The sequence below is a fragment of the Callorhinchus milii genome, unplaced genomic scaffold (genome assembly GCF_018977255.1).
Source record: "Callorhinchus milii isolate IMCB2004 unplaced genomic scaffold, IMCB_Cmil_1.0 Scaffold21, whole genome shotgun sequence".
Lineage (NCBI taxonomy): Eukaryota > Metazoa > Chordata > Chondrichthyes > Chimaeriformes > Callorhinchidae > Callorhinchus > Callorhinchus milii.
Window position 1 is genome coordinate 7,259,162 of NW_024704762.1, and position 16,138 is coordinate 7,275,299.

Here is a 16,138-nt window from a genome sequence, read left to right on the forward strand (position 1 = left end):
GCTCGTGTTTACAGTCCAGCCTCCATATATCCATCCATTGCCTTCTCTCTCTCTCCTCTTAAATACATTGATGTCTTTTTCCTTCAACCACAGCTTTTGTGCAGCAAATTCCTCTCCGTAAAGAAGTTTCCCCTGAACTGAATCTAATTAGGGGTCGTATTATATGCCCCCTTGATTTGGACTCGCTAGCAATTGAAAGCAACCAATCATTCAACTTAAATCCTTTGATAATCCTTAATATCTGTATCTCAAACATCTTCTCAATTTTCTCATCTCCAGAGAGAAAAGATCCAACCTGTACAATCTTTCTTGATGGCTATATCCACTCAATTCAGGTAATCAAATGGAATGATCATTATTATTATTATTATCATCATCATCATCCTTGTAAATCTTCGCTATACTCTCCATGTTGCAGTACCTATATGTAATATGTCAAAGAATGCATCAAAATAGATTTTAGCCACTGGTAAATAAGTTTGATTCTCAATATTTACGACTTGACATAACCTGCCCCCTGGAGAGAACTGTCTGTCTCTGCCTGCGAAATACACATTTACAGCAGAGCAGAGTTTAATGTTACTAAACAGGCAGGGACGTTAAAAAAACAAGTAATTAAGCGACATTAAAAACATCCAACCGCAGCAATTCAGTTCTGTTTTATTGTACATTTATGCAAAGGAATTCAGAAGATACCTTTTAAGTTTCGCTAAATTGCTATAGTTAATTTAGTTTATGAACAACACCACATTAACAATGGAACACAATTTAGTCATGCATCCCGTTTCTTACGAGTCACCACACTCCACATAAATGTAATAAGCACTGACAGAGAGAGATTAATAGATTAGAATGATTATAAATCAAGGTGTAATAGTACTGTGCTGGCACTTTAACGAGGAAGTGGATGGCATGCATGGTATTCTTTGTAAAACTGGAAGCAACAACACACTCTTTCCTCTGTGTACGCGAAAGCGTGGGTGAACAGTCGACAGAGACCAGAGAACGAGAATGAAAAGTCTTCCCGCAATAGCTTTTAAAAAGGTGATCAGACAAATGTTTCAAACAGGAAAAATATGGGGTAAAGGGTATGGATGGATAAAGGCAAGAGAGTGGGATCAAATGGATAGCTCTCACACACACCCACACACAGAGAGTTGGCATTGGCACAATGGGTCGAATGGCCTGCTTCTGTTCTGTACAATTCGACGATTCCATTACCCCAAATCAACCAGAGCGGGACAGAAGATAACCGGATTCAAGGACAAGGATTCACAACAGATTCTCCCCTCTCTGTCCTCTCCCTTCCCTTCAAGTACAGAATCAGCCCGCCCTCAGTCTCCCTTCCTCCAAAAATCTGGAGGTCTGGGGCCAATTCACAATTCATTCCGTCTTCCCTCCCATTCTTTCAGCGCAAAAACTCCACCTAGGTTTCACAAAATAAACTACTCACAAATCAACTGTAAATTAGTCAACTAACAAACCATTCTCTTTGAAACTTAACAGACGCAAGAGGATGAAATGGATCAAGAGGCTTCCATCCACCAGAATCAATCGAGAGAATCAATCTTTGTGTAAGTGTGTACTTCGATGCTGGAACATTTGAAGCAAAATGTTCCTTTCAGTTAAAATGATTTGCAACATATCTGGTCACCATTTTCATACAAAAAAACAAATTTTGCTTCTTTATGATGAACTCAAAATGAAGTTGGATGTTCAAAGGTCTCACGACACCATTCAAAAAGAGAAGGGGGTTTCTTCAGTATGCTCTTGCCTAATAACCCTCAGGATTAAAATAAGATTAAATTGGTCATTCACTTCATGTGACCATTTATGGGCCGCTGATGTGGATAAATTGGCTGCTACATTTGCCTACATATACACAGCAACTACACTTGGCAGGATTCCCTATGAAGCACTTTGAGACATTTCAAAGTTGGTCGCTAAAATCAAAGGCAAGGATGAATAAATTGACAGCCATGAAAAATGGCTCATTTCTACAGAACAGTTTTAGAATCACATTTGACAGGGTACCCAGTTCTCTAAAGACCACTTTACAAATCATGAATAAGCATTCTAATCACATCACCTGCTTTCTCCGGCACCCAGAAACCACAGGGCAGTCACTGCTTTGTAGGATCATTTGTCACGTGTACAGCACAAGGACACATCGAAAGTTGACAAATAGACTGAAATGAATGGAGTGTCAGATGCTTATTACAGATTAGATTGGGAGCTGCCTTGTGGCCCAGTGAGTAAAGGCAACATCCAGTACAGCGCTGAGCCCTACAGAACATAATGGTTGCTGGTTCCTGCTGTGTGTCGAGTTCATCGACATCAGCTAGGGTAGGATTTGCGAAGGCTTCAGGTGGGTGGCCTCAGCACGCTCAATGCAAACATTCCCTGTGCGCTACAGTTCATTCCTTCTTTGAATGCAAGGCTAGCTGAACCCTAACGACAAGGTGTACAATCCTCTCTTCCCCCCCCCCCCATCTCACTCTTTTCCTCCCCTCTGAATACAAACACTTGTATCTCTCCCTCTCCACCCCATCAACTCAAGCCAATATCACACAAGCCCAGGAATTTATAGACTTACCACAGTGCTAATGTGCCCTTTCAGACCAGCCTTCACTCACTTGGAAGAAATGCTGAGCTTTCTCAGTTGGGAATACTGAGCACATTGGCAATGACTAGTTACCATCAACAGCAAATTACCTTTGCGTAGCACCTTTTAAACCACACTCACAAGGTATGTTACTGGTCTGTAGTCTGTGCCAATCACCCGACACTAGCATACCTCATTACGAAAGACACAAGGAATACTATCCCTCTTTATGCAGGTTGTTTGAAGTGTCAAATTTTATTATACATATAATTTACAATAGTGCTTTTAAAAAGATAAGCACGTTACTTAAAAATCCATCCAGCCAGTGCTTCCATTCCCAAGTCTTGCTCGTCCACTTCCTGGTGCAGCAGAGCAGACTCCCTGCTGACCCAAGAGGCCATTGCCTCCACCTCCGTAAGGTAACTGGGATTTTTAACAAAAAAGAGCAAATAAGATAAAGGTTTATAAACAGACAGCGCACGACAGTGTGAGAATCCCAGCATACGACTAGCAGCATTGAAACACAAAAACGTTTCAATTTACCGCTGTCAAAATAAAACAATTAGAAATACTATATTCGTAACAGTCATTGCGGAATTTTCCAAATACAATAATTTGTATTTATAGATCACCCTTCACGAGGGGTTGCGTCAGAGCACGGAGAAACGCAGGCGCGAGTGACATGGATTCGCCCGACAGGGTTGAATAAGAATTCCCTGCTTTGAGCCTGGCTGGTCAAAAGAGTGAGCTGACCTGCAGTCATTAGCTCCAACTGCATCAAGTCCACAGCTTCCCCTTTGATTTACAGGCAATGACTAAATCAATGTTGGCTTCGAGACGTTTAAATTAAAGTTAAGCCGTGCGCGCGACCATGGTGAATGACCAGCTGCGGCTTCACTTTGTGCGGCTGTTACAGGATCAATCTGGAGTAATATCACTAGTGTTGGGTGGGTGTGGCTGTGACCACATCTGACCACTTCCTCCAATTTAGGTTTAGCCCAGACAATTGGTAACAATTCCTTCAAAAAAACTAAAAATAATAAATTGGTCATTCAATCCACGACTGTTTATGGGACACCGTTGTGTGCAATTGGCTGCTGCATTTTGCCCACAAAATATACAGTCAATTCACTTTACAGTATCTTCTGTGAAGAGCTTTGAGACGTCTCAAAGGCATAAGGCAAGCGCTTTATCAAATGCAAGGATTATTATTATTAACAGAAAAATTATTTCTATTGGTTGATGAGTCAGTAACTGGAGGAAATAAATTTAAAATCGTTACCGAATAAACAAAGGGAGAGGTTAGGAGTTTTTTTTAATATATATTATTATTTACACAGAATGATTAGGACATGGAATGACCTACAAAAAAAAGGTAGGTTTTGAAGCAGAAACCATTAGCTTTTAAATGAGAATCAGTCAAATAATAAACGAGGAGGAAAAATTACGAATGTTTTTGGAGAAAATGGCAGAGAGTGGGAGGAAATGGATAGATCTTTTAGAGTTGGCACAGGCACGATGGGCTGAACAGCCCCCTTCTGGCCTGTAAAAGTCTATAATTTGTGTACTCTCACTCCTATCACGGCTGCATTTCATTCTGTCACCTCCAATCACAGAGGCAGAGGATTCTCTGCAAAAGACTTCAGGCTTGCTACAGATCCCGAGTGCAGGATAGGGACAGAGGGCCTTGGGCATTAAACTGCACATCAGCACAAATAGTTTTTTGAAGGTCACTAAATCAGGGTTATTGGTCTAAAAAACAGATTTTTGGGTAACATCAGAGTTTTTATATTTTCGATACTCCCCAAGGCTCCGCACCCGACTCTTGTCAGAGAGAACAGGGATTATTGAGGCCCTCTATTAATTACCTCAGAGCCCCAGCAAGTCATCATCGGTCACTAGAAGAATTATAGCCCTGGGAGAGCCATTAGCATTGCTGGAAGCAAGATTTCTGTAGACGCCTCATCAAGCATTCAATTTCTAAAATATTATCCTTAATATTTTTTTGAAACATTGCTAAAATGTCTTTCTTATCAGGACAGCATTTTCTTCCCACAGGATTGCAGACCCACACCAGAGATCTTCCATAACAATATTACATTAATATAGCTTCTTTCACGTCAAGAGGATGTCCCAAAGCTCTGGACAGTCGAGGCTCTGCACCCGAGCTGGGGTTTGGGATCAGGAGGGGTGGAGTGCAGGGGTAGGAGAGTGGCCTAAGGCGTGGTTGAAAAGGAGGTTCTTGAGACAGGCCTTGAAGGGGGCAAAGGGAGGGGTCCAATTTCAAGTCTCTTCATTGAAGAGAGAGGAAAAAAAACTACAAAGGTTCCCAGCTCAGTTGGTAAAGCCATGACTCAGAGTGAAACTGAGCTAGATGAGCCAGGTTATTTCCAGGTTCAATTCATTGTACTAAGCTACTGAATCCCAAATTTGGACCTCAAACAACAATAAAAAAAAAGCAATAATAAATCGTTCATTTTCAATCCACAGCTGTTTGTGGGACACTGCTGTGCGCAATTGGCTCCCGCGTTTCGCCAACAAATATATAGTCAATTTACTTTACAGCATATTCTGTGAAGCGCTTTGAGTTGTCTAGAAGACGTGAAAAGCGCTATATCAAATGCAAGGATTATTGTTTTTATAATTAAACAATTGCTGTTTTTAGAGCTTAGCTTGTAATTAACAGAAACTAAAGGAGAAGCATCCGTACCTCTTGATCTTGACCTCAGTCTTTGTCGCAAGCTCTCTAAGATCCTTAATCCCAGCCAAGGCCTCGTGATTCTCAGTGCTGGTTCCCAGTCCAAATCCGTCTAGAATCCCCTTTGTCACCTTCAGGAAAGACTTTAATTGCTCTAAAAAGATCAACGTCATCAGTAAGAATCAACCATCATCAATGTTGGTCACTCTTCTGTTTGCTAAGAAACATGAGGGCCTGTGACCTATTGTACCAATGTACTTTATTCCTCTCTCCCAGAGCCAAAACCCTCAATGCCTCTATCCCCCCAACGTCTGGTTCCTTGATGCCATCTCTCCCCAAAGCACTGTAATGAATGAAAATGCTTGTTCAGATGGACGTGAAATAATATACATTCTGCATTCAAAGCAAAACTTGCTACTGTAAAATGATCACGAAAGATTAACACTATTGGAAAGAGAAGGGAGTTTCTCCCACATCCTAGCCAACAATCCTTCAGATAAATTTTGTCATTTACATCTACGCTGTTTGTAGGACCTCACTATACCCAAATTAGCTGCCGCAATTGCTTAGAGATATACAATCACTTTGCTTGGCAGCAAGTACCTTTCAGTATAGGCGCCGTTTCAAAAGCAAGATTTATTTACTATTTATTTTCTTTAAGCAGATTATGCATATTGCTCATTATAAAAGGGAAAGGTGAAAGCCCAGACACAGCATAAGCTTTGAGGAACACGGAAAACCGTACAGCATTCAAACATTATTCTGCATCAACGAAAATTTATGAGAAGTTTTGACTGATGTCAAGTTAAATCAATGCATCTGAAAAGCCTTAGAGAAAAGCTCGCTTCCTGAGTCAAGTCCCTTCCATGACTCAGCCTATTGGAGGGACATAGACTAGAAGGTCAGCCAAGATCTTTTTTGCTTCCCCCACCCAAAAAATTACACATTTCAGCCATTGGAGTCCTGTAGCTCAGTGGTTAGAGCACTCGCTTCGCAAGCGAGAGACCTAGGTTTGATTCCCGGCAGGTTTGGTCAAGTTTCCTTATTCCACACAACTGTTTACCTAGCAGTGAGTAGGAACCTGATTGTTAGTCGTTTGGCGGATTGCTTATCCGGGGGTAATAATCCCTTCAAAACAAAAATAAATTTTGAAAAAATAATAATTTGGTCACTCATTACACGACTGCTTGTGGGTCAATGCTGTGCACAATTAGTTGCTGCGTTTCGCCCACAAAATATAGCCATTCACTTTGCAGTGTATTCTGTGAAGCGCTTTAAGACGTCTCAGACGTTATTTATTATTATATTCACCACAAGCATGACAGCCAATGCACAGTGGACAAGACGAACAGCCTCAGTCATGGAGGGCAAAGGATGCACAATTCTCAAAGTTCCTTGAAATGACCAGTGAGTTAGACGAGCAACACCGTACTAGCCGTTGTGATTTGTCAGTAAAACACGTGCAAACATACCCAAATACTCCCTTGTGCCTCCAGGGATTAAAATGTTCTTAGTCTGAAGGCTGTGACGAGTGACATCGAGGGCCTGTCCCAAGGCTTTGTACTGGCCTCCGAACAGCTGGACCTGCCTCACCACCTCGCGCAGAATCTCCATCTGCAATTAGAGCCAAACTGTCAATTTGGAATCCACGATGCGACTTCATACTCAAAGAACAAATAAACGTACAGAAGATTATGAAATGGAGGATTAAAACAGAAAAACAACAACAACAAATTACACTTGTATGGCGCGTATCACGTCGGAAAGACGTTCCAGGGCGCTAGACAATCAGGGGTTTGGGATTGGATTACAAGGGAATCAGCAAGCATTTCTGTGCACTCCCATTCTCTTCACTCATTTCCTACCTAGTCTGTTAACTGTTCCTATCCCTCGCAACAACAACATGCATTTATAATAGCAACTCCTCACACAGGGTAGCATCCTAGAGCGCTTGATAGTGGCGGAGCATGATGCAACATTGCTTGCCTTATGCTTCCTAAGTACCCCCACCCTCTGAAACTCCATCCCACATTCCCTTCGCCTCGCTTCCTCGCTTGCCTCCTTCAAGACATGCCTCAAGACCCTCTTCTTTGACAGTGGCTTGGGTCACCCTCCTATCTTCTCTGCCCTCCACCCTCCCTAATTCCAACCCCCCACCCCATACACTCGGGTCCTAATCCCTAATTGTTCAGCATCTTGGGACATCCTCCCAACGTGAAAGGCGTTTTACAAATGACTGACTTCTCCTAACCAATAAGGAAGAATGAAGGACAACTTATTTTCCCTTTCATTCTAGGCCACATCGTGCCAAGACAGGAGGCCAATGCTGGGGTAAAGAGGCTAGGGTCGGGGAGCAGTGAGACTCGTACTCACTTGCTGATCCATCAGTTCACAAAGCTGCCTCTCTTTTTCCCGTAGGAGCTGATCTTGTTTGGGATGGAACACTTCCCGTCTCAGGAGCTCATTTTCCTCTTCGATCAGCAGCAAGTTCCGCTCCGCCTTGTCCTGGTATTTAACCAAATTCTCCTCCCTCTGTAGAGTCGACAGCAAAAGAGGGATCATTCACAGCCACAGCAGCAAAACTGAACACTACTCTTCAATACGCAACCCGTCGTGTTATTTCTATTTAAGTTGTTTAACTTAAAGCGCCCACAGGCGCTTTTTAGAGACACAAAAGGAGTTGGGATAGCAGAAGCACATGTTTCTGCAACATTTCATTTCTCTCTCACTTTTCTCCCCCTTATTGCCATATGCAACCCTTTCAAATCACACTTAAGCAAAGAATCAAAATAAATTGCACGTCTGAAGTGATAGTGCGCACGTGCGGTTGTGCGAAGATGTCAGCTTACCATGACAGCCATGTACATGTAGAGGATTGCGTCAAACTCCAGCTGCTCAATTGCATCTGCTTCAGACATGGGACAGAGCTGGACAGGAGCAACAAATGCACAAAAGGATTCTTTAGTCAAATTGTAGCACGACTGGATGACAAGCTTTGTCAAAGAGAGTCCTCAATAACACTGTCACAGACAAGTTATTCCTTACTATCATTTGTAATATTAAGTGGCTGATATATTTCATATTCAAACTTAAACCAATTTCAAATCCATCCAGTTCTTTTGTTATATTTTTATAAAATAGGTTTCAATGTTGCATGCTCCAGCATGGAAATTGCAGACATTCCTTCAGCTTGTTTTACCCTCACCCCACAAGGGGAACACATTAGATACCTTTGCAAATTGTGCGACACATCAATAATGATCACCATAGCTATATCCAGAATTTTGAAGGACACTAGCATATGTAAAACAATTTAGGAACATTGATCAAGGGCATATAAGCGTCAACGCCCTTTGCTGCTCATACGAACAATAGTTACTCTAAGGTTATGCAACAGATACTCAATCACAAGTTACAAGTTTCTTACCGAGGTTTCCAATATGGACATTGTATTTTCTGGGTTTCTAATTTCTGTAGATTCACCTGAGGGCACAGAAGAGTACAGCAGATAAGAAACACCTGGCATTTATACAGTACCTTTCACGTGAAAATGTCTTGAAGCGCTTTACAGAATGAGATTAATGAAGCAAAATGTTGCGGTGAGGGCAGGTGATTTGTTGCAGTAACATTCCACAAACAATGGGATGAGTAGTGAAGCAATTCGATTTTGGGGGCAAAATTAGATGAAAGATTATTAATGACCAGCCCGCCGTATTCAATCCATTCTTGTCCATTCCCCTACACATTAGAATAGCTAGAGCAGCAAGCTTTCTGTCAATGATGAAACCGAGAGAAGACCTTCAGATGAAACATGCAATCTGACAAGAATATTTTTTTAAAAAAAAAACTTACTCTGTACAAAGGACAGATCCCAGTTTGGAGGCAGCATACTTTCCTCAAGCCCCGTAGAGTGCAGCTTCAGAGTCTTTCTCGCTTTGTTCAGTTCTGTAGAATTTAATAAGGACAGAGTTGGAGGTTTACAAGAACAACATGGCACTTATTATAGCACCTGTCATGCAGGGTATCTCAAAGAGCTTCACAGAGATGAAATGGGAACCTGAGCAGGGTGGGGAGACAAAGGGTGACCTAAGGCACAATCAAAAATTATGTTTTTAGAAAGATGGAACTTGTGTAGCAACAAACTAGGAATGCCTGCAAGGGGAACATGAGAGAAGTCAAATCTGCAGGTGGTGTAAATTAGGGTTTTGGTTGAATTATGTACAAGTTATATTGGGTGTAATCCTGGTGAGGAACAAGGTGCAAATAATTATGGTTAGGAACTAGTTGCAAGTCTTTTCTCCCCTCCCTCAGGGCTCCAGCTAACATCGGTCAGATTTGACAAAGAACAACAGGGACAGGTGATAATCTGATGGCATCAAATTTGTGCTAGGGTTAAATTAAAGTCAAATGAGAAGCGCCCACATGAGGGGTGCAAGCCATCACCCCACAGATTCATTTGTTTTTATAATTACAACGATCCTTTCCTGAGAGGGATCATTGAACCAAAAGTTGCTGTTTGACCTCAGGAAGCGACAAATCATAATTGAATAATCAATCAATATAATTTTACTAATCGTTGAGTGAATAAAGCAGGAAAAATCTTGTTCCAATCAGTATAATTGATCTTAAAAAAANCCTCTTCTGCTTCTATAATTGGTTGAATTATTGATCCCTTGGTTATAGCTACTTACTTTTCAGCCCAAATCCTGAACTTGTCACAGAAGCCTGTTCAAGAGAAACACACTTCAGGTTACGTTCAGTTATAGTAGCACCAGCTCCAAGCCTCTAGTTATTGCTCTCAGCATTCCACAAAGGCATATTTAAAACATTTTAACTCACAAACATCAAGTTATTTCTTTGCAAAAATCAGAATTTTGGGGGTAGGTGGTGGGGGAAAGAAACAAGTTATTTGGAAGGACTTTCAGGAGAAAGCAGGAGATATCTCCACTTACTTTGCTGTGCATTTTCTTTTCTGTGGTTGCCGATTCCATAAATCTAGAGGGAACCTCTCGTGGGCCTGTAAAGGATGGAAAGAGTTGTGTAGATTTGTCCCACACACCTTGCAAGACAACTAGCAGCAGTTTGGTAGGCATCAACTAAATTCTTTCCTACCCTTTGACTTCAGTTTTGTGATAGTTTCCTCCAAAGATGACGCTCTGAAAGAACAAATTCCTCAGTTACACTGTATTAATTGTGAATGCAGTTGAATTTGCACGACTTGTTGGAAAGCTTATCTTATGCAGTTTTGCCTCCTGAATTTTACGAGCCTTTTCACAGCCAACAAATTGCAGTCCCAAAAGCAAAAATACATCTTTTTAATGATGAATTTCAACTGCCAAAATCAGCATGGGAACAACCTGTTCCAACATTTCCATCCTTCATTGTTGGGGTGGTCGAAGACAGCACTGCATAGCTCTATTGAGCTTCACTGCTATCACTGGATGCAAAACAGAGGAATAAAATATTCAATTTCCCAGGACTATCAACTCGCCACTCGATAAGTGCAAAGTTTAGCATCATTTCAAGACTGATTTATTAAATTGTTTTTCTTACTGAATCTCGTAAAACACCCCGGCTATGCTCATCTTAGCTAAGGGTTCAGACAAAATGCAGGAGCTGCAGAGCTGGGAGCCAAGGGCACATTGAGAGTGCAGCAGCTGATTAAAGCAGCCACAGACCAATAATCAGAGACACAGTGGCTGACCTTTCTCAAAGTGTACTTGAAAAAGATTCCAATTGCTAAGACACAGGGAGAAAGACTTTCCAACCTTGCCTTGTGATACCACATATCCCCTTTAAATGCAGCGGCCAGGATATTTTTTGGGAGTGGGTACAGGAAGGTGGAAGTAAAACTTGTCATAACATCTCTCCCATTTCCAATTGTTCTTCAAAACAAATCACTCTCTGCAACAGCCAGACAAATCCAGCAGCCATGCAAATAGCAGCATCACCTCTCATTTGCCATCTCATCCCAAGAAACACTCACATAATCAAGAGCCAATTAGCAAGAAGAATCAGTGCACAGAGAGACATGTAGCTCCAGTACTTACAATCTTGATCCTTCACTGTCTTCTGCAGATGCTGTAAATAAAATTAGATTACATTAATAATATACTGCGGTCACTCCTCTGAGCAAGCAAGGACACAGAATTGAATCGCTCAATGACAGTCGTGTACAATAACATCTTGCAATGACATACAATGATATAGCAACTTTCACAAAGGATGAATGTCTCGAAGCTCTTCACTTACACTTTGTGCGAGAGGAGTTTGTGGAGTTAGTACCATCTCGCTGCACGAGGCGCTGGAACAGGCCACGCTGGCACACCCTGGGCTTGGCTGGACTGCGTGTTGGATGTGGCCCCCGACCAGATGCCCCAAGTGATGTCACGGTTGCAATAGATGAATGCGTAGATTGACTTAGATCCGGCGTACTTTTAAAACTCTTAAGCAATCTAACCAGGAGAAAACACAGCAGTCAGGATGACAAGAAGTCAGAACAAATACACTCATGGGGCAATCCAGTATTCAATTCTGCCCTGGATTTAAACTATGTAATGCCGTATTTAATAGGGGTAACAAATAGATATGTGCTGATTCTATCTTATATTGGAATTCTCTATTCTAATCCCATTCCACTGCTCCTTTCTTCCATCCCCCTTCTAATGTCTGGTACTAGCTTGCTCAACAACAACTTGCATTCATATAGCACCCCTCGTGCAGGGCATCGTCCCAGACCTCGATAGTGGGGGAGTACGTCGCCGAGCCAGGGAGAGGTACGTCGAAGAGGAAAGTCTTCAGTTGCAATCTGCAGATAGGGAAGGAAGTAGCAAGGTGGAGGGATAGAAGAAGAGTGTCCAATTGGAACTATCTACTCAAATCCTAATGCACTGCTCTTTACAAGAATGTAAAGCAAACAATAATTTGTCAGTCATTCACTGCTTTCCAAGTTATTTTTGTACATTGCTATGTGGGCTAGTATAATTGCTCACCAAGCACCACCCAGTGAAGTGGGGCCAGTTTTCCAATGCGATACTCACGTGCTTGGGTCTTTGCCATCTTCAGTAAAAGCTGCAATGTAAAGAGCAGTGCGTTACACTTTATCATACCACATAAAATATCAGATGCAAAGTGTTTGTTCAATAAAATTGAAGCAAAAAGCAAATCTTTGTCTCATAGCTCTGGTGAAGTTGTTTAAATGAAGAAAACTTGCACAGCATCTGATGTAATCACTATTTGAGAACACTCCAATGTGAAAATAAAATCATGGATTTCAGAGGTGAGCGAATACATAGAGTATGGTTGTGTGTGTGTCACTCTCTCTTTCTCTGATCCTGTACACATCTGGATCAGATTTCTTCTGGTCACTCTGGGGGAATAAAATCACACTATATTTCCCCAACATCTTCACCAAACTTCCTTTCAGATTGGAGCCCCAATGTGGAGTTGTAGGGACAATGCACAACTAGTGTTCTATTGTAACCTGTGGCTTTTACATACATCTTTATTAGGACAATGAGGATCACCAAGCACAAAGGAAAAGAAGGGAGCTTATAGGTGTTAAGTTGAAGGCACAGTAAAAAGAGAGATTTTATAAAAGACTGAAAGAGAAGGCAAAGGGAATTTGGAAGCGAGTTTCACAGCGGGGGCACATTAACCGAAGGCTCGGCCACCAATAGGGGGTAAGCAGGAGTGTGCAACAAGAAATCAATATAGAAGAAAGGAGGCACAAAAAGAAAACAAAAAAACATTGAATTCTAGTTACACCAACCTTTCAATCCAAAGGAATTCCTCCGAACAAGCTTACCAGTTGATTGTGTCAGCTTCTGTTGGGAAAACAACGTTGAATCACCACTAGCAGAGTTCTGATCAGACTCAAATCGCAGGTGTTTGCCACTAAGTAGGTTGGTAGCACTCTTGGAGACACTGTGGGAAAAAAACATGGCGATTCTTCAGTGCAATACAAGCAGCATCCCCAGCTGCCTGGTTAAAAACATTTGCTTCAGTGGTGAGGTGGGATGGAAAGTTTCCATGGAATCATCTGAACAAACAGTTGAGAGCTTAGTTTTAAGCAGTTTGAGACGCTATTCCACATGAAAGGCTCAACGTAAATGGTTGTTTATGTCTCATCTGAAATGGCATTGAATGAAGTGCAAGTAGTGACTCAGTCTTTCCAGCGCCTTGGGACGTCCTCCCGATGTGAAAGGCACTATACAAATGCAATTTTGTTTTTGTTGTTGTAGTGACATCCTAGATTTTGAGCTCAAATCCACAAATGCGGCTAGAACCCATAATCTTCTAATCTGAGGTTAGTGTTACTAACTGAGTCGCACTGATTAAACCTATGTGAAGAAATTGCAGCTGAAGTACAAGAATTCTAACTGGAAAAGATTTCAATGGAAGGACACAGGAGAGATGTTCTGCTGGCAAGACTGCATTCTGCCACTAGAGGCTACAAGCACCTTGTACAGCAGTGATGAAAATAACAACAAAGTTAGTCTAAAAGCTGAAGAAAAGGAGAATATAAAAGTTAACACAATAGTTAAAAATTAATGTAAAAGTTGGACAAAAGTTAATATAAAGCTAGGGGAAATAGGTTAAAGATAAATAAAATAATAATAATTTTGGTCACTCATTCCACAACTGTTTGTGGGACACTTCTGTGTGCAAATGGCTGCCTCATTTCACTCATCAACAACTTGCATTTACACAGTGCCCCTCACGCAGAGTAGAGTCCCAGATCGCTCGAGAACAACAAAATGACATTTGTATAGCGCCTTTCATGTCGAGAGGACATCCCAAGGCGCTGGACGGACAGAGTTTCGGACCCGAGCTCGGGGAGGGTGGAGGGCAAGGGGGGAAAGCAGAGAGATCGAAGGCACAGTCGAAGAGGAGGGTCCTGAGATGGGTCTTGAAGGTGGCAAGGGAGGGGGCGAGGCGGAGGGACTGTGGGTTGGAGTTCCAGAGGGTGGGGCAGTGTGGCAGAAGGTCCGCCCGCCAATAATGGGGCGAGGGATGTGAAGCAGGCCGGAGCCCACTGAGCGGAGGGAACGAGCAGGATGCAAGGAGATTAGGAATTCTAATCCAACCTGAATTAGTGGCAGAGCACGACACCGAGCCTGGGGGAGTGTGTGTGTGCGTGTGGGGTGGGGTGACCATAGCCACAGTCAAATAGGAAGGTCTTCAGGTGCGGACCTGAAGATGGGGGAAGGAAGAGGCAAGACGGAGGGATAGAGGAAGAGTGTTCCAGAGTTTCAGGGGGGCAGTGGCTGAAAGCACAGCCACCAAAGGGCACGGGGGGACATGCAGGAGGCTGGAGCCAGTCAAGCCCACGAGATACTATATCGTCATTTCACCTTAACAACAACATTCCATCTACAGAGCGCCTTTCACATCGGGAGGACGTCCCAAGGCGCTGTACAGTTGGGTCAGGACCCGAGCAGGGGGGAAATGGTCAGGGTGAGGAGAGGGAAGGGAGGGAGCGAGGAGGGGGTAGAGAGTCGAGAGGGGAGCCGAAGGCACGGTCAAAGAGAAAGGTCTTGAGACCGAGGAAAGGGAGGAGGCGGCGAAGGCACTGGGGGATGGAGTTCCAGAGCCTCGGGGCTGAGAGGCTGAAGGCCCGGCCACCGATGGTAGGGCGGTTGGGGCGGGGGATGTGGAGCAGACCGGAGCCAGAGGAACGGAGGGTACGGGCAGGTAGAGAGGGGGATAGTAGGTCGGAGAGGTAGGAGGGAGCGAGGCCGTGAATGGCCTTGTAGGTGAGCTTGGAACAGTATGTTCTGTGGAAGCTCTTCGAGACACGGCGAAGTTGCGACAAGGCACTATATCAAATGCAAGGATTATTATTACTATTATTTTTTTATATATCAGTGGCCAAGAGAGTTAGTTGCTGCTTGGGCTCTCCCACTCCCTCCCACCCGTTGCTAGGCAACCAGCAGCCTTCGCCTCCCCAAACTCTCCCACCTTCCCTCGCCAGTCCAGACCCCTCGCCGAGAGCATTCAGCGTCTTAATGCCGCCCACTCCGGGGCTCTGCTGAGGTGAGGGGAGGGGAGATGAGCGACACCGCACTCACCTGATGCTCCTGCGACCTCGCGCCGCCATCTTTAGTTCAAATCGCGGACCGGCCCCGCGCGCGCGCGCGCGAAATACAACCGCCGCCCTCACCGCTTTGTCCCGCCCTCACGCTGCTCCCCCATTGGTTATACCACGCGCGACCGCACGCCGTGCTCCTTCCTCGTTGGCTGCTCTTTGACGTCAATCATCGCAACCCCGCCCCACACACACACACGCACACCCTCCCCTCCGCATTCACCTCCTGACGGCTCCGCCTCCTCCTGTCCACTCTCTCAGCCGATTGGTCCACCTACCGCCTGCTGCTGCTCGCATACGGGATTGGCTCATAGCCATGTCAATCAGAAGAGCAATCAGTTACCACCCACTGCGCGCATGCGTGTCCGTTCCTGTTTCCCCCCCCCCCCCCAACACAGACTGACTGACAGTTGGGATCTAAATAATTTCGCAACTCGAATTTTAACGCATGGGTGTGGGGGGGGGGGGAGGAAGGTACATTTGCAGTCGTTAAATAGCGCATTACCCCCTCTGTTGTCTACTCTGAAATTTATTCGAGGTTCGTCAACAAACCCATCAGAGAAAAAGATTGCCATAGGCTTCATCCATTTCAGTCAGGCGTTTGGGAGGGACAGCCAAGCCGCCCGCTGGTTGAGTGACAGCCAAGCCTGCCATACAGAAGATGCCGCGGGCTCCCGACAGCCAATCCGCAGGGGGCTTTGGGGGCGGGATCATCATCAAGACCCCCCCCCTCGCGCTCCACCTC

At 43.8% G+C, this 16,138-nt stretch overlaps 1 protein-coding gene across 2 annotated transcripts; it reads right to left on the minus strand.

Moving 5' to 3' along the window:
* Positions 1–2,841: 2,841 nt before the first annotated feature.
* haus8 (HAUS augmin like complex subunit 8) lies at positions 2,842–15,480 on the minus strand. 2 transcript variants are annotated; one of them, XM_007898753.2, is made up of 15 exons: positions 15,377–15,480; positions 13,111–13,229; positions 12,344–12,374; positions 11,556–11,758; positions 11,354–11,384; positions 10,416–10,459; positions 10,256–10,320; positions 9,995–10,028; positions 9,156–9,248; positions 8,731–8,786; positions 8,153–8,230; positions 7,677–7,835; positions 6,776–6,917; positions 5,316–5,457; positions 2,842–3,028 (listed from the first exon to the last, which is right to left on the minus strand). In XM_007898753.2, the coding sequence occupies exons 1-15, from the start codon at positions 15,403–15,405 to the stop codon at positions 2,908–2,910; spliced, it is 1,347 nt and encodes a 448-aa protein (XP_007896944.1). In that variant the 5' UTR covers positions 15,406–15,480; the 3' UTR covers positions 2,842–2,907.
* Positions 15,481–16,138: the final 658 nt, after the last annotated feature.

Bases quoted from the DNA above. Each gene is read 5' to 3' on its own strand.
- haus8 (XM_007898753.2), bottom strand. From the start codon at position 15,405: ATGGCGGCGCGAGGTCGCAGGAGCATCAG. The intron at 8,787-9,155 runs GTAAGTTTTTTT...CTGTGCCCTCAG, and splicing joins GGATCTGTCCTTTGTACAGA to GTGAATCTACAGAAATTAGA. The intron at 8,231-8,730 runs GTAAGAAACTTG...GCTCCTGTCCAG, and splicing joins TGTCCATATTGGAAACCTCG to CTCTGTCCCATGTCTGAAGC.